Consider the following 23,761-nt stretch of genomic DNA (forward strand, 5'->3'; position numbering starts at 1 on the left):
GGGACATGGGTTCGTGCCCCGGTCCGGGAAGATCCCACATGCCGTGGAGCGGCTAGGCCCGTGAGCCATGGCCGCTGAGCCTGCGCGTCCGGAGCCTGTGCTCCGCAACGGGAGAGGCCACAGCAGTGAGAGGTCCGCGTACAGCAAAAAAACAAAACAAAACAAACAAACAAACAAACAAACAAAAAAAACCCTTCAGGATAGAACTATAGTCACTATTCTGCATATTCCCAATAAGCTTATTAAAGCATGCTACTCACAGGGAGGACTAAATACGTAATATTTTAAAGCAATCGCTGGCAGTAAGGCTGATGAGACTGAAAACGAAAGGATCAGTGATCGGATCTCTTTGCCCAGAGATCAGCTTACATATTCTAGCAGAAACCTGAATAGGAGAAAGTATGCTGACCCTTCACCACTTGATATTTAATAAGTTGCATTCAATACTGGAGTCTGATTGAACAAAAATTAAATAAACTTAAAACTATTTGTCTGGGAGGGAGGAAAAAAAAACAACAACTAGACTGAAACATGTCAGTTTTTAATCATTTTATCATGCCCAACCTCAGCTATTGGCTGGAGTTCGTTCTTTAGCCATGATATAATCAAACTGATATAAAATAACCATATATTTTTGTAAATGTTGATTTAACTGATAGGAAAGAATACACTCTTAATTTGTGAACATAAAAGTATAACAAACACAAACTCGTAAACGAACTAACCTTGAGGTTCACTGACCAACACCAAGCATTTTAATACTCCCGGGAGGAGCAGTTCAACCTCGGAAACGTCAATGTTAGTTTCCTTAACAAGTTGGAGGATGAAGGCCAGAATGGATGCTAAGCGAGGAGGGAGCAAGGATCCTTTAAACTCAAAGTAGGATTTCCTGAAAAGAAGCATAATTTTATTTTTCCTTCTCTTTAAAGTTTTAATAGAGCAGAATCAAATGTCATACACTTTAAAGATACTGGCTTATTTTAGCTCCCAAATTAGTAAAACACAATTTTTAAAAACTATGTATATTTTACCATGTTTTCTTCAAACCTAAGATTTTTGAAGCAATGACTGCACATCCTTTTGGCGTGCTATAAGGGCCAAAGCAGAATACAGATACAAACAAAATATAAAGCAACCTGGTCTTAAAATATACTTAATCAAAATCTAATAAAAATCTAACTTTGTAATATAAGCTTGATCTCCTCTATCAGCTCCTCAACGATGCAACATTTTCTCTAACGTCAAATTTGCGTAAAGATTCTCTCCTCATATTTATTTATTTAGGGATTTGAAAGGGGGTCTTATTTTTCCAAATAAATAAGAGGACTATACTAGAAATCATCTTCCCATTCCAGCCTACCTCCTTCCTTCCCTTATGAAGTAAAAGAATCAGAGAGGTAATTTAGGATATAATATCTTCTCTTAAAGCAGGACAATTTTTAGCATTTGGACTCAACAGAGGTCATAAAGATAATTTATCTGATTCATTTTTGTATCTCTACCTCTTAGAACAGGTCTCAGCTCATAACAGGTGTTCAGTGTACTTTTTTTAAGTGAATAAATGAAAGTGAAAATTGTTCAGTTTCTAAAAAGTCGAGACAATATGAATAAGTGTCAGATATAGCTAAATCTAAGCTAGACATCTAAATATACTTGCAAAGCAATGATAATTTGCCAAAATGGGGCATAGAAATCACTAAAGATTATAAATTCCTTAAGGGCAGAACTATGCCTTCATCATTTCTACTCTATACAATGACTTCCAACAAACATTACATATTACAAAATTCATTCACTCTTTGAGCTGCAAGCGCTTTTTATCTGTTTTGTTTAATAATGAATTCCCAACGCCTAGAAAAAACATTTATTTAGTACATGGTGTGCCAGGTACAAGTCTAAGAACAAGAGTGTAAAATATGGTTTCTGAAAGCATGGGGTTCACTGTTCAGTGGAAAAGTTAGATTAAAAAAAAAAAAAGGACAATTATAATACAGTGTGACAGGTGCTTTGAAAGATAATCCCAGAATTCTTAGGAATTCAGTAGAAGAGGCCCTAAGATGGGGAACTCCAGGAGTAGAAAAGCTTGGAATAGAGGAAGTCATAGGAGGCAATCTCTATTTCTTTCCTGAGTGTTTAAAAAGACAGAAAAAGGAATTGTTATGTGTTTAGGTATTCAACTAGAAATCATAAGAAAAGCATTTTTTACTGTATACAAAGTAAATAGGAAAGTCAAGGAAAGCAGCCAAGATCCTAAACACTGGGCTTTAACGACTTTAAGACCTTAAGGATTCGATTTCACTTCAGCACTTGTCGTTTGGTTTGTACTAAAATTACCTATGCAATGTCTCAAACACAGTGGTAGCGTACTGTAATCTTGTTGGAAATTCAGACACAAGTTAGGCAAAAATATCATGATTCTGTGAACTGAATCATCAAGAGCACGTGACTCCAGAAGAAGGAAAGAAGCATCATGGTACACTGAGATATTAGGTGTAGGTCTCATAAAGTCTAGGTCGTATTTAGCCCAGAGGGATGGCATTTTAATGGAGAAAATGGTATGAACAAAGCTGTGAGGTAGGGAGATGTAAAGCATTTTGGGGGGTGATAATTAAACCCATCTCATTAGGGCTTGTAACAATATATGATGCCATATGTATTACATTTGGAAAAGTTAAGTGACAGATCACGGAGAGCTAAGGAGTATGGAGTTTATTCCACAAGTCAAAAAGGGGTGAATAAAGGTTTGAAGGCAGGGAAGTGTCATACTGGAACAATATTTTAGGAAAAGTAATCTGGGGGAATTGTTTAGGTGGGACTGGAAGAAAAGACAAGAGATAAGTGAAAGTAGTTAGGACACTGGCAATAGTCCAGGTATAATGTGATAAGAGAAAAGACGTGAAAAGGGAAGGAAACAATCATTTGCCAAAGGCTGGAAAAGGGGAGGGAACAAAGAATGTAAAGCTTTCAAACCTGAGTAACAGAACTCTAGCAACACACAGAAAAGGTCGGAAGGCAGAACAGATCTTAGACATGGGATTCTGTCATGTGAGGTGATGGATAACATCAGGACATTAAAGCTACCAGATCATTAAAAACACAGGAAAGAAAACCAGCCAAGAATAATCTATATCACCACAGCATCTTAAAGTTTAAAAACTAATTTCATGTGAAGCTAAATACCTCATGAAGACAAAAAAAAAGATAACTTCTACTGTTATAGATAATTGGAGTTTAGTAGAAAACCTAAGAAGTTTCATTGATTCATCTGCCTAATAATAAACTGAGTTATTAAGACAGAGTAGACTAACAAAAATAGGACTTCATATTGCTTCCTTTTTCATATTAGCATTTATCTTTTCACTTAACCATCTTTTATTAAATACAATTACTTCATTTTGTACAGTACAAAATGCAATTAGTGTTTATCTGATGAAAATATATATATACCTTTGGGACATATATAAGAAAAATAATAGCTACATAGAGAAAACAAGCAATATAAAGAGCACTGTCTTAGGCTGACAAGCCATTCTGGTAAATTCTTAGATAATGCTTCGCAAAAAAGTTTCTAAACTCAGTATCCTAAGGATTGCCAATACTTTTGAGATGCTTTGTTATTTTTTTATAGAGAATAAAAAATTGTAAATACCACCTATTTTTAATATTTAGATGTACCTTATGACTTGTACAATGCATTTCTTTAGAGATGACATCGGTGGAACAGTGGCTGAGTTTCTCAATGCCAACAAAACAGGATGTTGTCCAAGACCTAAAACATGTGGTGAAGCTGGAAGAAACCGCCCGATATACTGCTCAATAACATTCCCTAGTAACTGAGTCAAATAGGCATTTGGATTTTGAGACTGACAACACACGATACACATGCCCTACAGGAGAAAAAAAAAAGAGAGAGAAATACTAAAAGGTAAAGTTAAAAAAAAAGATTTAGGAAGTTACTAATTTTGTTCCAAGCATTTATATCAGAATTTGTAACTTACCACAATCAACAAGAACAACTTCCATCATCAACAGGTAATGTTTGTATGAAGCTCAGGGAGCAGCTGACCTTGGGTAACACCTATGCAGTGGTACCTAACCAAGCATACATGTATTGGGGGCACACCCAGAGGAGGCAGGGGAGAAGAGTAGGATGACAGATGAAGCTTCCTTCTGCCTCTCATCTTTAGAAAATTTCACCACCACACTCACCAGCTACATATATATGTATTACAAAATTATAAAATACATTTTAGTCTATTTTTAAACTTATGGTACTGGTCATTTTGTCTGAGTAAGACTATAAAATTTATGCTAAAAATTTTCAATGTTAAGAAACGTGATAAATTTTAAAAAAATAACAAAAGGAGAGAAATGCAGAAGATTAAGACTCAGAATAATGACAATTTATTTTGAGGTTTTTATATGTCAGGCACTGTGCCACATGCTTTATATTCATTATTCCATTTAAATTTTTCAAAAAACAGCCCCACTGACTTAGTGTTATTTTATCTCTGATTTTACAGCTGGAGAAATTGAGGTTTAGAGAAGTTAAGAGTTTGATCAAGGTCATACAGAACTCACAATGTCTTGTTATATGTCTGCTGATTTAATCCCTTCTATTTATATAGAAGTTAATGAGATACTTCCATATGGACTGCAGTATTTGATACTTACAAACAAACCAACACCCTGAGAAATAAAATTCTTTCCTGCTAATATTACTAAATATTGCATTTTACTAAATAATCACCAACAGAGCAACAAATTATGCTCTAAAAGTTCATTTATAATTTGGTACTTTGTGATTCACAATGTGGTTTTTCCAGAGAAATAATCAGAAATGACTGTCATGTCTCCATTTTAACTATAAATGGTATTTACCCAATAGGAGATTTTGAAAGTTTATTTCTAATGAAAAATAGCACAGAGCTGTTAAAAACATAAGCACTTGAATAACAACTGAAAAAAAAAAACAAAAAAACAATGGACTCCCCCACCCCTACAGAAGACAGATGAAGAAGAGGAAAAGCTCTGTTTGAGGAAAAGCATGTTATATCAGAAGAAGATAAAGTAATAAATGGATACTTTTAAAAAATTCTGAAGAGGAGAGCTTATACCTTTAAGAAATTAAAGATATAGCTCCAAGTCAGTTCTGCCAAATGGATAACTTACCAAAATTTTCAACTTAGGAAGTTTTTAAGAATTCTTATTAAGTGGACTGTTTTGGTTTCAGAGGGCCGCATGGAGCAAGCACTCCACACTGCGATTGACATAAGCAGCCACCATGGAATGTAGGAAGTGTTCTATTTCTGTTACTCTACAACACATACTCAGCAACTTTGTGACTGGAGATCCTAAATGTTTCTAAAATCTGCTGTGCACCTGTATACCCACTGCCTTAGTTCAAAACCTTCAGATAATGAACTACTCACTACCTTCCAAGTCTTCAATCTAACCTCCACAACAACCTAAACGTTGACCAAAATCACCTTTCTAAAAATGTAAGTATGGTATGTCACTCCCACTTTTTTGCCCCAAATCCATCAACAGTCTCCATGTATTACAAGAACAAGTCCAAACTTCTTCCTATGCCACACAAAACCCCTCACTATGTGGCCCCTCCTGTATGAGCCTCCAGCCACACCAGAATTATTTGCTTTTTCCCCATGTGTCATGTTTTCTTATAGCTTATGCCCTCTACATGGTGCTCCCTCTGACAGGTACAGTCCTTCAACTCCTACCCACTCTGCTCTTTAACACCTAATATCCTTTACTACAGCTATCTTCTCTTGCATCTCCTCATCCCAGTCTGGCTGACGGATAGCTGAGGCCTCTAAGGAAAATACTGAGCACACTGCTGGGAGTGTCTCTGCTGGTTGGTCTCTTCTCTCAACTTTAAGTTTCTTGAGGGTGGAGTTTTTGCCTCTTCCATCTTTGTATTCAGAGCCCAAACCAAAAGGAATTTTAAACCTGTTCAATGGAAGTGCAACATCACACATGTACATTAGGATTACAATGTATGGTTTTGATATCTGCAATTAGTAAACTGTTTTAAGGCAGGTGTCAATTTTTTTTTTTTAACTTTTAAGTAGGCACACTTACTATACCTGGAGATACAAAGGAAGACTCTTCTGAATTGCAGTCAACATAGGTGCAGGCAGCTCCTTCTCTTGCTGTAATACTGTATGTGGCAGCAGTAAACAGTCTATGATCCGGAATAGTAATTTTTGGGCTTTAGAGGTGGCAAAGATCTGTGCCCATGATTTCACAAGAGTTCCTAACACAGAAGAGCAGTAAGAAATTATGGTTATCTTCTAACCAGAAAATTTTGTCATTCCACTGAAAAAAAGTATATTTATAACACGTAGGACCAAGTTAAAGTTGGCAATAGGAAGAAACATGTATTAAGAGTCAAAAGACTTACGCCAAGTATTTCACTAAAGAGACAACTCTCTGAGTTCTGGGCCAAGAAAAACATACATTTCCTGAGCAACTGGCATTTAATAATACACACAATGTGTGGTTATACATTATGTGAATATGTAGATTGAATGTTGCAATTAACCAGATCTCTCTTTTTGCTTTGGTTGCTAGGAAACTCAGAGGCAAATTTATAGTTTATATTCACTTTTCCCTGGGTTTCATCATACTACTCTCCATTTTATTGATACCCTTATTTCTTCATATTTTACATTTAATTTACAGGCTGTCTCAACCCAGTTTGCAACAAGAAGAGGTATAACTAAATTTAATTGTTAAAGCAGGAAAAATGATTAGCTGTAACATCTTGAAGCAATCACTTAACCTCCTGGAACTTCAGTTTTTATAAGTTTCAGTTATTTAACATGAGCAAAAAATGAATTTAAATTTTGATTCAGAAGAAGAGAAACAGTGCTTCCCTGGTGGCGCAGTGGTTGAGAGTCCGCCTGCCGATGTAGGGGACATGGGTTCGTGCCCCGGTCCAGGAAGATCCCACATGCCGCGGAGCGGCTTGGCCCGTGAGCCATGGCCGCTGAGCCTGCACGTCCGGAGCCTGTGCTCCGTAACGGGAGAGGCCACAACAGTGAGAGGCCCGCATACCGCAAAAAAAAAAAAGAAGAGAAACAGACTTCTTTACTACATGAAATATATTATGGTTGCTTTGATGATGGGAGTCTGTCAATTGCTACATTTAATGATAGTAAAACTTATCAAATGAGCACCTTTTGTTTAATAAAGTAATTAAGAGCAGATATATACTTTCCTTTAGAGTATATTATTGCAATTGAGGTCTCCTTTACTGAAAAATATGAATTTAAAAGGAGAACATTAAGTACTTGTCCAAACAGCAATGGTACATGTGCTGCATAAACTGTTATATTTTATTCCATCTTAGAAAAGCAAAAAAGATGATAAAATTCAAAGTCATTCCATAAAACAAAAAGTTTAAAATTCAAGCTCTGAAGGAAAACAAAAATATGCTTATAGAAGGATATACAGATGTTTTAAAAAAAAAGAACCAAACTAATAATCACTTCTAAGAACAACAAACAGCAACATTAATCTTCTGTTGTAAAAGGAAATACAACAATCAATCATAAAGAAACACAATGCTCACTTAGCAATATTTTAAATAATGCTGGCTTCTCATTCTTTCAGTGAGTGAGAAATTTGAGAATGACAGCAATGTAAGAAAAGCTCACATTCTAAGCAACATTAGTATACCAGTAAGACGAACTGCCATCACCACCAACATTTGAAATGATTCATATCACTCTTAAGAGTCACACAGGTATTAACTTATAAAGAGCAAGGAACTTCCAACCCAAAACGCATCATCTACCCTTGTATTTTATCTTGTGCAATGGTTAAAACACTTGGCTGAAGACCTTAAGTTTTATGAGTTCAGAGAAAGTAGAGATGACACATTTGTTTTACTGCAATATCAAGCCTCTACTTTGAAAGTTTCAGCAAAGAACGTTCGGGTGTGTAGGAAATTAATAATGCAAAGAAAAAGAAAAATTTTTAAGTAAAAAAACTTTGAGAAAGGTTTAAATACACAGAGTGGCTTTGTAAGAAACCTAGTATTTTTCCTGGCTATAAACTATGACTTATTTACTGATAAAGCTGAAAATATAGAAAACTTGTGGGGAACAACTCCCACAATTCAAAGAGAGCCACACTAGCTTTTTTATTTTTATTTTTTTAACATCTTTATTGGAGTATAATTGCTTTACAATGGTGTGTTAGTTTCTGCTTTATAACAAAGTGAATCAGTTATACATATACATATGTTCCCATATCTCTTCCCTCTTGCATCTCCCCCCCTCCCACCCTCCCTATCCCACCCCTCTAGGTGGTCACAAACCACTGAGCTGATCTCCCTGTGCTATGCAGCTGCTTCCCACTAGCTATCTATTTTACGTTTGGTAGTGTATATATGTCCATGCCTTTCTCTCGCTTTGTCACAGCTTACCCTTCCCCCTCCCCATATCCTCAAGTCCATGCTCTAGTAGGTCTGTGTCTTTATCCCCATCTTACCCCTAGGTTCTTCATGACCTTTTTTTTTCTTCCTTAGATTCCATATATATGTGTTAGCATACGGTATTTGTTTTTCTCTTTCTGACTTACTTCACTCTGTATGACAGACTCTAGGTCCATCCACCTCACTACAAATAACTCAATTTCATTTCTTTTTATGGCTGAGTAATATTCCATTGTATATATGTGCCACATCTTCTTTATCCATTCCTCTGTTGATGGACACTTAGGTTGCTTCCATGTCCTGGCTATTGTAAATAGAGCTGCAATGAACATTTTGGTACATGACTCCTTTTGAATTATGGTTTTCTCAGGGTGTATGCCCAGTAGTGGGATTGCTGGGTCGTATGGCAGTTCTATCTGTAGTTTTTTAAGGAACCTCCATACTGTTCTCCATAGTGGCTGTATCAATTTACATTCCCACCAACAGTGTAAGAGGGTTCCCTTTTCTCCACACCCTCTCCAGCATTTATTGTTTGTAGAGTTTTTGATGATGGCCATTCTGACTGGTGTGAAATGATATCTCATTGTAGTTTTGATTTGCATTTCTCTAATGATTAATGATGTTCAGCATTCTTTCATGTGTTTGTTGGCAATCTGTATATCTTCTTTGGAGAAATGTCTATTTAGGTCTTCTGCCCATTTTTGGATTGGGTCGTTTGTTTTTTTGTTATTGGGCTGCATGAGCTGCTTGTAAATTTTAGAGATTAATCTTTTGTCAGTTGCTTCATTGGCAAATATTTTCTCCCATTCTGAGGGTTGTCTTTTGGTCTTGTTTATGGTTTCCTTTGCTGTGCAAAAGCTTTGAAGTTTCATTAGGTCCCATTTATTTATTTTCGCTTTTATTTCCATTTCTCTAGGAGGTGGGTCAAAAAGGATCTTGCTGTGATTGATGTCATAGAGTGTTCTGCCTATGGTTTCCTCTAAGAGTTTGATAGTGTCTGGCCTTACATTTAGGTCTTTAATCCATTTTGAGCTTATTTTTGTGTATGGTGTTATGGAGTGTTCTAATTTCATACTTTTACATGTACCTGTCCAGTTTTCCCAGCACCACTTATTGAAGAGGCTGTCTTTTCTCCACTGTACATTCTTGCCTCCTTTATCAAAGATAAGGTGACCATATTTGCGTGAGTTTATCTCTGGGCTTTCTATCCTGTTCCATTGATCTGTATTTCTGTTTTGTGCCAGTACCATATTGTCTTGATTATTGTAGCATTATAGTATAGTCTGAAGTCCGGGAGCCTGATTCTTCCAGCTCCGTTTTTCTTTCTCAAGATTGCTTTGGCTATTCGGGGTCTTTTGTGTTTCCCTACAAACTGTGAAATTTTTTGTTCCAGTTCTGTGAAAAATGCCAGTGGTAGTTTGATAGGGATTGCATTGAATCTGTAGATTGGTTTGGGTAGTATAGTCATTTTCACAATGTTGATTCTTCCAATCCAAGAACATGGTATATCTCTGTATCTATTTGTGTCACCTTTAATTTCTTTCATCAGTGTCTTATAATTTTCTGCATACAGGTCTTTTGTCTCCTTAGGTAGGTTTATTCTTAGGTATTTTATTCTTTTTGTTGCAATGGTAAATGGGAGTGTTTTCTTAATTTCACTTTCAGATATTTCATCATTAGTGTATAGGAATGCCAGAGATTTCTGTGCATTAATTTTGTATCCTGCTACTTTACCAAATTCATTGATTAGCTCTAGTAGTTTTTTGGTAGCATCTTCAGGATTCTCTATGTAGAGCATCATGTCATCTGCAAACAGTGACAGCTTTACTTCTTCTTTTCCAATTTGGATTCCTTTTATTTCTTTTTCTTCTCTGATTGCTGTGGCTAAAAGTTCCAAAACTATGTTGAATAATAGTGGTGAGAGTGGGCAACCTTGTCTTGTTCCTGATCTTAGTGGAAATGGTTTCAGTTTTTCACCATTGAGGGTGATGTTGGCTGTGGGTTTGTCATATATGGCCTTTATTATGTTGAGGAAAGTTCCCTCTATGCCTACTTTCTGCAGGGTTTTTATCATAAGTGGGTGTTGAATTTTGTCAAAAGCTTTCTCTGCATCTACTGAGATGATCATATGGTTTTTCTCCTTCAATTTGTTAATATGGTGTATCATATTGATTGATTTGCGTATATTGAAGAATCCTTGCATTCCTGGAATAAACCCCTCTTGATCATGGTATATGATCCTTTTTATGTGCTGTTGGATCACACTAGAATTCTTACATATTAACTTATTTTCTACTCTATGTATATACTAAGCCTTAAAAAAAAGAATTGGGATCATTACAATATATATTTTTAGATGTATTTATAGTTAGAAAGTAACTTTGCTTATTTAGTAACATTACAAAATGCATTATGTACTATTAGCTAGGTTTATAAAATAATTAAGTTCCAGAAATATTTATTTAGTATATGGCATCTTCTACAATGGAGAAGCTCTTTAACCACTGTATCCTCAGTTCCCAATCCAGTGCCTGACATACTAAATGAACTAAATAAACTCACTAAATGTTCTTATTTGTCCAGAATACAATACGACTATGGGAATAAAAAGTTCTAAAGATACGGCCACTAACCATAAGCAAGTTTAAATTTTCGTGGGGGCGCACCAAGTAGACAGATAATTATAATAAGTGGTAAACTACAAAAAATGTCCGAGCAGAAGGACAGATGAAGCACAGTCAGGGAGAGCAGGTCTTCCTGGGCTGGACCCTGAAGGATCATGGGTAGAATTTCAATTACAAAGACCAAAGGGGATGAATGATCCCAAGAAAGAAGGATGATCAAAAGGAAAGGCATGGAAACAGGAAAATTAGAGATATAAAGAATGAGGGGGAAAAAAAAGATATAAACAGGAGGAAAGTGGAAGATACTACTGAGAGATCAATCCTGCTTTCTCAGAAATCACCCAGCTACAGTGAAGACCCCAGACACCTTAATCTGGAGGGGTTTTGTCAACAGTTCGCACCTCCCACTAGCAGCCTTGCAAGCAAAAAGCAGAGGCATCCTCAGGGAGGAGCAGGCCAGGAGAGCAAAGCACAGTGTTTCTGTGGTTAGCTCTCTTTCCCTCAGGTGGATGTGATATTCCAACCCCAGCACACCTAGAAGAGGTTCTAACTCTCAAAAGTTTATATTTGCTCTTTCTCTATTTTGTTCTAAACTTTGTACGTGTAGAAGACAGTAAATTATTTGTTCCTAATTTCTGCTGACTAAACGGGTAACACTGTAGCAGTGTACTCTTTTCTCAGTCTCTGAGATCTAGACAAAGGCAAAGAATACAGTATCCACCTGCCACTAAATCAAAAACTCAACCATATAACAAAACAAAGAAGGCCCTCAATTCTTCATAAGGAGAATTTTGACACGGGTCTATGTATCACCAATCCAAATGGTTTTGCAGCTCCTGATAAGACAATCACATATTTTGTAAAATACAGACATACTTCTGAAATCATACATTTAGCTTAGCAAAAATCTAATACCAACTAATAAATTATAAGCTTAACTGCTATGGACCTTGAGTCTGTCATACAGTGAAGTAAGTCAGAAAGAGAAAAACAAATACCGTATGCTAACACATATATATGGAATCTAAAAAAAAAAAAAAAAAAAAGGTCATGAAGAACCTAGGGGTAGGACGGGAATATAGAATAAAGATGCAGACCTACTAGAGAATGGACTTGAGGACACGAGGAGGGAGAAGGGTAAGCTGGGACAAAGTGAGAGAGTGGCATGGACATATGTACACTACCAAATGTAAAACCGATAGCTAGTGGGAAGCAGCCACGTAGCATGGGGAGATCAGCTCTGTGCTTTGTGACCACCTAGAGGGGTGGGACAGGGAGGGTGGGAGGGAAGGAGACGCAAGAGGGAAGCGATATGGGGGTATATGTATAGGTATAGCTGATTCATTTTGTTATAAAGCAGAAACTAACACACCATTGAAAAGCAATTATACTCCAATAAAGATATTTAAAAAAAAAGCTTAAATGCTGAAATACATGTTAATCTACATCTTACTAAATTAAATGTATAATAAATTCTCATTTATGTTTCTTTAAAATTAAAATGACCGAATTGCTACTATTGCTTTCACTGCATTCTACATCATCCATATTTACACATTTTCACATTCTCCTTTATCTTTCACAACAAAGATAAAAGGTTTCAGACAGCCCAAATCAGGTTTATTCATATGTTCACAAGATCAAAGGGAACAGATATAAGGTTTTGGCCACAGAGAAAAAAAAAAAAACAACCTTAAATTCTGTATAAAAACTTCTAAGGAAATCCTTCTCATTTCCCTTTATCCAGTCCCTAGTTTTGGTTAGCAACATGGTTTTAGTGAACAAAGATATTCAAATTACTGACTTCCTAAAGAAGAATGAACTCTGCTGTTATAGAACAGACACATTCTTTTTGAAAGAAGAAAACACAGTATTGTGAGAAACAAGATGTGAAGCATATGTATCTTTAGCGCTGTAATAAATCCTTTCCTGACCTCCTTCATACAGAGCAGACCATAAAAACAGAAGAAAGTGATGGCTTTCTGATGTTTTAAATTCTAACAAAGCATACGTAAGCACTGAAAAAAGGTCCATTTTAATTATGCAGGCATTCACAAGGTTGGTGATTCAAAACAGACTACTGGTAGCAAACTGGAGTTGGTATATTTTCTGTATTGATCATAATGAATTTTAATATTAACCAAGCATAACAAGAAAAGTTCTGAAAGGAGGTGGGGCAAGACAGAGATACACTTGAAAGCCAACATGAATTATTTTAAACTAAATCACTGTCTTTCAGATCATTCTTAAGACTGTACAGACGGCAGTGATTTAGATAGTGTGTTAGTATATTCCTATCCATCACGATACTATAGGCTCAACCTAGGGAAGTTTTAATAATGTCAGGAATACATACCCATTATCGTATAAGTCAGCTGCAGACCTGCACTGGAAATTTTTTTTCCCAAATAAGGTTTTATATATTTTAATATTTCACCAAGGTATTCTAAGGACTTTGTGACCAGGGCAGATTTATCAGAAAGTGTCGGCAGATTCCCATAAGTTATACCAACAGCCTATAAATAAGGGAAAACATGATTTAGCATTCCAAGTTTTATATAATACAGATTTTGAAAAATAAACATAATTTCTCTTTCTACACACACACATGCACACACACATCACTTACATTTAAGCCTTCATCCTTAACTTTCCTATAAATGTTCATAGCAATTAAAATCCGGGTAAAGAATTATCTGGCCTTTTATAATTAAAATAAAGGTTAAAGGAAAATTTAAAAAATCAGTTCACCAATAATTATGAGTCAGCAAAGTATTAGTAAAAGATACCCGGAACTGATATACGAGAAGCTTATAACCAAATCACATCAAGCATTCCAAACAGATTGGCTCACCATATCTCTAGGACATGACTGGGAATTCTAAATCCCCAAATTCCTACAAAAAAGACCTACAGATGAGGTTAACAGACTCTTACAAGTGAGACCTCCATAAATAAAGTTCAGCTTTATGATATGAATTGATTTTTTTCCTAGAATTTTCTTTATAAGCCATTAGATGCCAGCTTAACTTTCTCAGAGGAAAAAAAGGATGAGGTACAAAGGGTAGAAATGGCAAAATGGGGAGGCTGAGGAGAGAAATGTGAGGTGAGGTAGTAGAGAATAATGGTGAAGTGAGAAGAGGAAGGGAAATAAATGAGAGGATGAGTTGAGGGAAGGCGAGAATAAAGAAGAGTTGAGAAGTCACTAGAAGAATCAAGAGATATGGGGATATATGTATAGCTGATTCACTTTGTTATAAAGCAGAAACTAACACACCACTGAAAAGCAATTATACTCCAATAAAGATGTTAAAAAAAAAAGAATAAAGAGAAAACTGGCTAGAGATGGGTTAGAAGGTTTGAGGAGAGTAGTAAAGTTTCCAAGCCATTACTGGGAACTTAACAATGAATTTCAATTACCCAAATTGGACCATGAATGGCACCAGTATGCACGGTTATGTGATTTTTCTCCTGCAGCTCTCAGGAAATAACACAAAGGAAAGAAGGCAGGTGGTTGTACTGATCCAAAGTTGAAGATTTGCAGGTGTAACGATAAGACAAAGGATGGAAGATTGTGAGTGTGTTGGTTAAGGGTAGTTGAAGTGAGGCCTCCAAGGGGTTCAGTTAAGGTAGATAAGGAAGAAAGTGAGACCTTGACAGAATGTTGCGCTTGGAGAAAAGGGAGAGGAAGGTCATGATGAAGTCACTCAGAGAAATGGAAGGAAGGCAGTGATAGTCAATGAGCTTTCAGATGCTCCAAGTGATGCCATGGTTCAGTGATTAGTCATGGCAGTAGGTGAATGACAGCAGAAGTGAAGATCACTGAAAGACTACTGGAGAAGTTTTGAAATGAGGGCTCAAGATAAGTTATCCAAGGTTATATTAAAGTTAGCCATGATGATGATAAAATGTAGAATGGAGGAAAAGATAAGGAACCTAGTGAACTTGGACGATTGGGAGGTAGACAGCTGAGAATAAGAGATATACTTGATGAATCCCCTTTTCCATTTAGCTCTCTGCCCTTGGTTCTCTATACTTCTTTCCCTAGACCAGAAATTCTCAAACTTCGTCTCAGTTCCCTTTTACACACTTAAAAATTGAGGATCTTAAAAAGCTTATCATTTGGGCTATATCTATTGATATTTATATTACAAATTACAATAGAAAAATTTAATTTATTCATTTAAAAAATAATAAACATTATGTTAATATGTTATATATTTTTAGTGAAAAATAACTTTCTTTTCCAAAACAAACCAAAAAAAAATACTGATAAGTGGCACTTTTTTTTACATCTTTGCAAATCTCTTTAATGTCTAGCTTAAGAGAAGACAGTTACATTCTCATATCTGCTTCTGCATACAAGCTGTTGCAATATGTTGCAGATAAAAACAGTTAAGTCAATATTTCTGTCAATATTAGAAAATTAAGAAAGACATACATATTTAATCCACACATCAAACAAGAGATCACAATGGGAATTGAAAAATATTCTAAAATACAAAATAATGACGATATTGCAAATAAATCTTGTGGGATGAAGTTAAATTTGTGCTAAATGAAGAATTTATAGTCTTCAATTCAGATATTACAAAGAACAAGCCTCTGAAAATAAATTTTCTAAGTATAAATATAAGATAGAAAAAGAACAGTAAAGTAGAAGAGTGAAAAATCATAAAAATAAGAGCAAAAAAAAAACCAATTAAGTCTCAGAAATATATGTAGTTGGAAGAGGAAAAAGTATTTTAATAACACTTTCAGATAATTGTGGGAATTCCTCTTTGATATTACACCAAAACTTGACAAGTGGTATTTCTTAAAGGTTAGTTGTAATATGGAATCCAAAATCATGTCAATGTATGTTCTGTTCTCTGCTACGTTATAAGCCATTGGTCTGTCTTGTGCTTTGAATGAATGTTTTCCACACATGCATACTTTCTAAAAAGCCTGTACTTGTTATCTGAAAAATTTTGGTTCATTGAGTTATACAGCTTCCCAATTTGGACAACACATTTCATTGTCCATATTTTAAAAAAATCATATTTGTTAATATCACCAGTGTTGTCAGAAAGTCTTTAATTATCAAGAAACTCTCAAGCTCATGATGACAAATACAAATGTTCCAAAATTCTAATTTTCTTAAAAGCTCAAATTATGTTATTAGCAAAAAATGCTGTCAGTTGACTTCTTTGAAGTGATAGGCTCATTTTTAAGAAAATATTTGCCAAATACCCAAGTCTGAACAACCATACTTTGTCAGTTGTTCTTTCACGGTAAAAGCGGTCAGTTCAGCTTACAACTCAATCACATAAGTGGCTCTCACTTAGACAACAATCTTGCTTTCATATGCATCAAAAGTACTTTAAATATATTTCTTATTGTCATTCACAGAATACTAAAAGGGCATGTACTCAAGGGTGAAAATTTATTAAAATTAGTAACTTTACTGCTTCATTAATGATACTCTTAAGTCAAACTGGCTTTTTTCCCCCTCTGTGATTGCATGGCCTTGAAAATTATACTGACTACTAGTATAATCTTGGGCCATGGTGTTGATTTCTGCTACAGCTTTTACGCTATTTGTACAAACACCAATACAGTTTTGAGCTCACAGATCCCCTGAAAAGTATTAGTGACTCCTAGAGGTCTATGAAACAGACATTTAAGAACCAGTGCCGTAGATTTCAATATTTCTCTATGTTTAGCCTTAACCTCCCCAGACTATGAGACGTATATTTTTCAGTGCCTTGACTATCCTCACCTTCATGTCACACTATCATTTCTGTGCAGAGAAGAGTTAATATAGCAGGGGCCAATGTCATTACCCTTAAGAGGCCTATTTGCAAGGTTGGTCCTTGGTTGGTTTTTGGACCCTTAGATTTTCCCCATCATCTCCCAATAAGAATGGCTCACTGTGCCTAAACAGTTTGTGCAACCAATACAGTTTATACTGAATATCTGCTTTCCTTCTGGGAGTCCGGATTTTTAAACGTGCCAAACAAACAGGTCCTAGGTGACCAGCCCCCATTAAAAACTCTGGGCACTGAGTCACTAATGAGCTCCCCTGGTTGACAGATTTCATAGGTGTTGTTCCAATTCCTTGCTGGGAGAATTAAGCATCTCCAGGGTAATATCACTGTAAGAGGACTCTTGGAAGCTGTGCCTGGTTTCTCCAGACTTCACCCCCAAACTTTTTCTCTTTGTTGACTGTACTTTGAAACCTTTCACTGTAATAAGTCATAGATGTAAGTACAACTATATGCTGAGTTCTGTGAGTCCTCCTAGTGAATCATAATAGCACCTGGGGTGGGGTGACCATGAGCACCCCTGACACAACCTCAAACTTAACAGGTTTAAAATTGGACTTCTCACCTACTTCTGCCCCACTCTAAATCATGATGTTCCTATTTCTCCTTAAGGTCATCATTTTTCTGGTTAAACACAGTATTTATTTCATAATCATTCAAAAATCCCAGAGTGCAATCTTCAATTCCTCCTAAACTCACTAGCTTCTGGCATTAGTGCTCCTGCACCTTTAATTTACTCTATTGTTACCAATTTTCTTAAAGTCATTTGATCAAATCAGACCTACTTAAAAATTTATAAAGCCTGTTCACAGGATAAAATCTAACTTCTTATACCAAGATGCCCTGAATTCTTAACCTACTGATTGACCTATCAACTAACTGACATTTAGCATATACTGTCTTATATTATTATTTTAGCCTTTGTGTATGTCTTGTATTCTCAGACAAGTAAAAGTTCTCTAAGATCAAGGACTAGTTCTTTTGGTTCTTCAAATCCCCAAGAAGTCCTCACATAATACTATCTAGCATTTAGCAAACAACTATTATTTAGTGAGTAGTTAAAAAGCAATTAATTTGGATAGGATTAAATTAGGAGAGCCTTTGAAAATGATCAGTGTAGTGCATGACTTCTACTTCCCTTTCTGGTCCAGTATGGTCCCCAGCATAGGTGTTGAATTAATTAATGATGGAGATCCAATCAACAACTAAATAAAAGGCTCCAGAGAAATATGTATTTTATATCTACATCTACTACTACGAAATATTTTTAGGATTTATATGATATCTCTAACTGTAACAATTTTACTTTAACTTAATGAAAACCAATGGAAGAATTCACATTTATGGACAGAGCTTATGGATTGTAAGGATCTTCGTTGCAGTTAATACCAACTACTATGTGGGAAAATAAACTAAGTTTTACTGTGAATAGCTTACAAAAACACTAATCCAAGCACATTAACGACCTCAGTTAGGCTGTAAAACAAAGAGTATTACATAAGACAGATTCCTACAAAATTAATAATTAAAAATACAATGTTGAATGGGACTATTTATTACAGAGGCAAAATAAAACAAATGGATTGGTTTTTAAATCCCCAACCATGCTATGATATGAAGTAGTTGGTGCTTATGCTGCATACACTAAAATTTTACTGTAAAATTTACACTGTTCATTACAGGGTGGTAAACATTAAGTTGGAACTATTATGGACCATATACAAGGAAATTTAAGTACCTGAAGAATATTGTTATCTAACAATTTCAACAATAAGATACTCCTACAATTTAGATCAGACTTGGAGTTAAGGCTTTTATGTGGCATTCTTTACTTTTATTATTTTTTTATTACACGTAATTCTTCTGCTGTCCTGAAGAGTGAGTTGTGCTATATTTTAGATTCACATTTTTATTCCTCCAGAATTTTATAATAGCAGCAACCAGTAATATGATTCAATTTAAAATAATTCATTTTATGGAAAAACTTTATGAACACTTCAAGATTTTTAGAAAAATAATTGTAACTGATCTGAACAATTATATTAATGAATAAAAAGTACCTCGAGGAACAGGACAAGTGCTTTTTTAGGGCCTTCTTGGATAGGTAAATATTCAACTTGAGCTTTTGAGAGAATATTCTTTACTTCTGAGAGTTTAAATAGCAACCTTGTCAGTTCAGCCAACTGTTCCATGTAGTCTTTTTCTGTTAAAATAAAATATTTATATGTTTATAAATTTACGTTTTATATATATATATACACACACACACACACACACACACATATATGGGAGAACAGAGAACGTATCATTCTTCATTATGACAACGCTTTCTTTTAAAATTAAAATTTCCACATTGTTAAAAACTTCTAAGTTTCTCTCACTATGAGAAGGCTTTATTTAAAAACAAACAATTGAGTACTTATGAACGTCCTAGTCCCAAAAGCTATTCACGTAAAGCCAACTGATTTAATAATATATAAAAGTAAATTTGGAGCATTTTTTCAGTCCAGCCTTTGTGGGATTTATGAATGGCCATAAACAATAGGCTTAGGATAAGGCACGCCCTACAGACAATCAGAACTGTATGGGATATTAAAAACAAAAAAATTACAAGGAAATGGGATGAAATTATTCATAATTGGATATTTTTCTTTATAGGGTGTTAACAGTGTGATATTTGGTTATTTACTTCATATTTCCACTTTTTTGTGTGATCAGTTTCTTGAAGGTAAAAAAATAGCTCGTCATTTGAGAGCAAATTTTTGTTCCTAGCTTCCAAGGAAACAAGTTCTTTTATCTTTATAGGAGAGAAATTTGTCCTATACAGGAAAATATCAAGCAAAAGAAACAGGCTGCAAAAGGAAGTAAATTTCTGTTCATATTAATACCTATTTACAAATACATTTTTTTATCTTTCCTATTAATTTACATAATGAAACAGGAAATTTTAAACATACTTAGCTATCTAGAAAGCAAAACACCTGCAATACTTACCAACTGCCTGTTCAGTATTTAAATCAATGAACGAGTCATCTGGCACATAAAGTTTTTTTATATACATTTGCAAAATGCAACGGATCCATGATCTTATAGTTAGGGCTTGAAAAGATACACAGCCTGAATGAGAAAGCGCTTCACATAACATGCTGTAAAAATAAGTTGATGGATATTAAAAAGAGAAACCAAAACAAAACCCTGACAATGTATTCCCTGAGTACAGAGATTCAGAAATAAAGGAAAACATTCTAATATCCCCCAGTTCTTGGCCTCACTTATTTTACAGACAAACACACTAATGCAGACATGCATTGCTGAAAATAAACTCTACAGATACACACAAAATGATATTTTAGACAAATATTCTTGCTTTCATTTGTAATGCCCTAGTTTTTAATTTTCCTTTTCCCACTGATGGCATACATATAGGCTAATGCCAAAGGAGAAAGGGAAAGAAGAACACGGTTAAAATTAGAAAAAAAAGGAAGGGGATTAACTAGCTAGGTGAGATAATACTAAAGGAAGTGTCAAGTACAATAAAAAACAGTGGCCCTTAGAGTAAACAGAGAAGAGGTCATGACCAAGAAAAAAGGTAAAAAGACAAAATACATTTCTATGTGGCTCTCCTGACCAATCCCGTTCCCATCCCTTCCTTTCCTGCTTCCCCACCTCACAGGAGTCATTATTAAGGAATTCCAAAATAACATCTGAATGAGATTAAAAAAAAAATTATCTTACAAAGTCAAAGGCCTAGTTAAATCTGATTTCTAATCATTTTATAAGTGAGGATAGAGAGAATGAGGATGGTCTTCACTTAATTATAAATGTTATGTAAAGTTAAGACACTTGAAAAATACATATAAATCATAACTCTAAAAATACTGTTTTGAAATACTTTGAACATAAGTTATCATAAAAAAAGAGAACACAAAACAGAAGAACTCAGATGGGTCATTTATTACTTATACAACATTCCCAACATTACTTACCAACTTTGCATTTCAGTTCCTTCAACTGTGACTAACACACAATATTATTTTAAAAACTGAAATCCTTTCAGATAATTTCAGCAAAAGTATTTAATAAATAATATAAATAAATGTTTGTTGTTATTAAAGAAATCTTAAGCTGGAAGGGATCCTGAAAGTAATCCAATTGAAGGTGAACTCCCTTACTTTACAACTGAAAGCCAGTGAGAAAATGATTAATGACTCTGCTTAATGAATTTCTTTTGAGAAGAATACCTCTCTTCATTTTCACTGACTGGCAGGCAGCTGGGATCAGACCTACACCAGTCTCTTAGGTTTGTGTATTTATTTTATTTTCCCTCATCTTGATATTCTTATTTGAATTGTCCTGATTATTCTATACTATTTCTATTATCTATTGTATATTTTTTCTGTTGGGGTTCCTCAGATCTCTTATGTAATATGGCAGGAGACACTTAAAGATACGGAAACCAAAGTTCAGGGTGGGGAAGTCTCTTGTTCATGACTACACAAAACTCAAAGCTTTAAACATCTAGCTGTGAAGAGGAAAGCTATCATTAAATCTAAAACTACAGTAATATAAGTGTCTTACATATTCAGCAATATTAATTGTATAATTTCTTTCACAATGGTGAGTGAAGAAAGGTCTTTTCAGGATGAGGATGAGGCAGTCCTACAAAAATCGTTTTGACAAAACAGCAACAACACTGTTTTAAGAAAGCTTTCCTACTATTAATACTGTCAAAATGCTGATACACAGAAAAGCAACAAACTGCCCAAGTGAGAGTATATATAGTAAAGATCAGTTTTTATTGTGAAAATTCTTACCTTCCTAGTGAACTCATCTATCGTGGGCTTACATTAATGTGCATACCTGAAATAAAAACACTTACCTATTTTGTAGGAAATGACTTAAATATCTGGCTACAACTTGGGGCCAGACGATATCATCCCAACCAAAAAGTTGTATCATTGATGTAACTGGCTGAGGCTGAAGATCTGATGGAGCTGTGCTGGGCAAGTCCATTGCCAGCAAAGTAAAATCTGGATTTAAAATGAGAAAAACTCACAGTGAGAATCTTTTAAACCGCCCCCCCCCAAATTATATCAATAGTGATTTTTTAAAAATTAGCACTAAATAGTAAAATGTCACATTTTAGAAACGTACAACAGAAAGCTAAAACTGAACTAAATTCATGTTGTCGAAGAAATTTCTGTGGCGATCATCTGGATCTCCAAGAAAGGGTCTAGAATAATCTATCTCAGCATCATCATGATGAATCTATAATGGCCCCCTCAAATGGCAAATTCTACACCTGATGTCTCTGCTTATGTGACTCTCCCATTCAAAAGACCCATTACAAAAATTATTTCTAGCATCCACTCTTCTCCAATTGAGTTAATTTACTCATCACCTGCCACAGACAGAGTTCTTCCTCACCTTGGACACTGGACATTCTCTTCTAATAAAAAGTGATCTTCTACAATCAATCAATGATACTCCACTTCCCTCAGAACTCACAAAGCCTAGGAACTAGAATTCCTTAGGTCACCATGGTAAACAAATGTACTTTATTTTGTGATTTCCTGGGATTCCCCAACTTAATCTGCTCTATATCACTATATGTTTATCAATAAATTGCTTCTTAAGTACTGCTCCTATGCAGCTCTCTCAAATGGTGGCTATTTATTCTCCCACACTCTCGTACACAGGACCCACATAAGGTGAGCTTACTTCTTGGTCCACATGGCTGCTTCTATACCATTCTCCCTTCCCCCTCCCTTTGGCTTTGAGTCTTAGGTCATCAGATTAAGTCACCAGCACTAACTCTCCTCGTTGCATTTGTCTACCGTTTCCTCCTTCACCTTCTCTCATCCCGTGAAGATTTTAGCTCACTATCATCCTTTCTAACTGCACTCCTGTCATAGTCCTTGATGATTTTTTCTTCCAATCTCCTGGCATTGAACTCCTCTCCTACAGTGAGTCTATCTTCCATTCTACTTTAGCCATTCACTCCCATGGTGATACAGAGACCTTGGCACTACCCATAAGTACAATCTCACCATAATTTCCACTTTGAAGATTCCTCTTTCTGGCATCGAACTACCTTTCCAACTCTCCTCCTCTAGGTTCCCAAATCCAACAATCCTTTGATTCCACCAGGACCTACAATTCATTGATCCTACAAGTTTTCCCCTTCCTTCCCCTTTTTAGGCAGCTTGATTACACGGTCCGTTATTATACTGATTTTCATATACCATCAACTCCCTTGCTTCTTACTTGATTTTTTGTACTTGCCTGGAAAAAACACCATCTGTTTAATTACATCCTTCGTCTTCTCCCCACATGCACCTACACCTACACAGTATAAATGGCTGGTGAACAACCATGCTGACTGATCTCACTTCAAGTTTATGACTACAAACTTTAAGTGGACTCTTAGAGCTGGCCATCATTTCTACCACATTTCTCTAGTCCATTCAGTCTTCTACTCTCCTAGAGGATTACTGCATACCTTCTTTCCTTGCTCCATCATAAGCCAGCATCTCCTCCCCATCTTCACTTTCAGCTAATGACCTTACTACGTCACAGAGAAATGAGAAACGTCAGAGGAGAACCACCACATCTACCCAGCAACCTCCACCTGGGCCCATTTACTCTGCCTTCTCTTCTGGATATCTGAGGCCAAGTCCTCTATGGGATCCCATTTCTCTTGGGCATTAAAACACAAGTGAGTCTCTTGCCACATCAAGTTTTCCCTCACTCCTAAACATTCCTGTCAGCATTATAAATATGCTGAAATTTCTCCCATGTTATTAGAAAAAAATCTCTGACCCCATTTCCCTCTCCAGCTAACATCCCAATTTTTCTACTTCTCT

At 35.5% G+C, this 23,761-nt stretch overlaps 1 protein-coding gene across 1 annotated transcript in view; it reads right to left on the minus strand.

Annotated features, from left to right (window-relative positions):
- The window catches only part of MMS22L (MMS22 like, DNA repair protein), a 140,448-nt gene that overhangs the window by 13,978 nt on the left and 102,709 nt on the right, over positions 1 to 23,761 (minus strand). Inside the window, exons 16-22 of the mRNA XM_029224113.1 lie at positions 21,775 to 21,925; positions 19,890 to 20,041; positions 18,956 to 19,098; positions 13,445 to 13,604; positions 6,108 to 6,277; positions 3,676 to 3,887; positions 726 to 889 (exon numbers count right to left, since the gene is read on the minus strand). Coding sequence (XP_029079946.1) covers positions 726 to 889; positions 3,676 to 3,887; positions 6,108 to 6,277; positions 13,445 to 13,604; positions 18,956 to 19,098; positions 19,890 to 20,041; positions 21,775 to 21,925 — 1,152 coding nt within the window. The remainder of the gene's footprint in view (positions 1 to 725; positions 890 to 3,675; positions 3,888 to 6,107; positions 6,278 to 13,444; positions 13,605 to 18,955; positions 19,099 to 19,889; positions 20,042 to 21,774; positions 21,926 to 23,761) is intronic.

Source organism: Monodon monoceros, unplaced genomic scaffold (assembly GCF_005190385.1).
Source record: "Monodon monoceros isolate NGI ecotype Baffin Bay Population unplaced genomic scaffold, NGI_Narwhal_1 Super_Scaffold_15, whole genome shotgun sequence".
NCBI lineage: Eukaryota > Metazoa > Chordata > Mammalia > Artiodactyla > Monodontidae > Monodon > Monodon monoceros.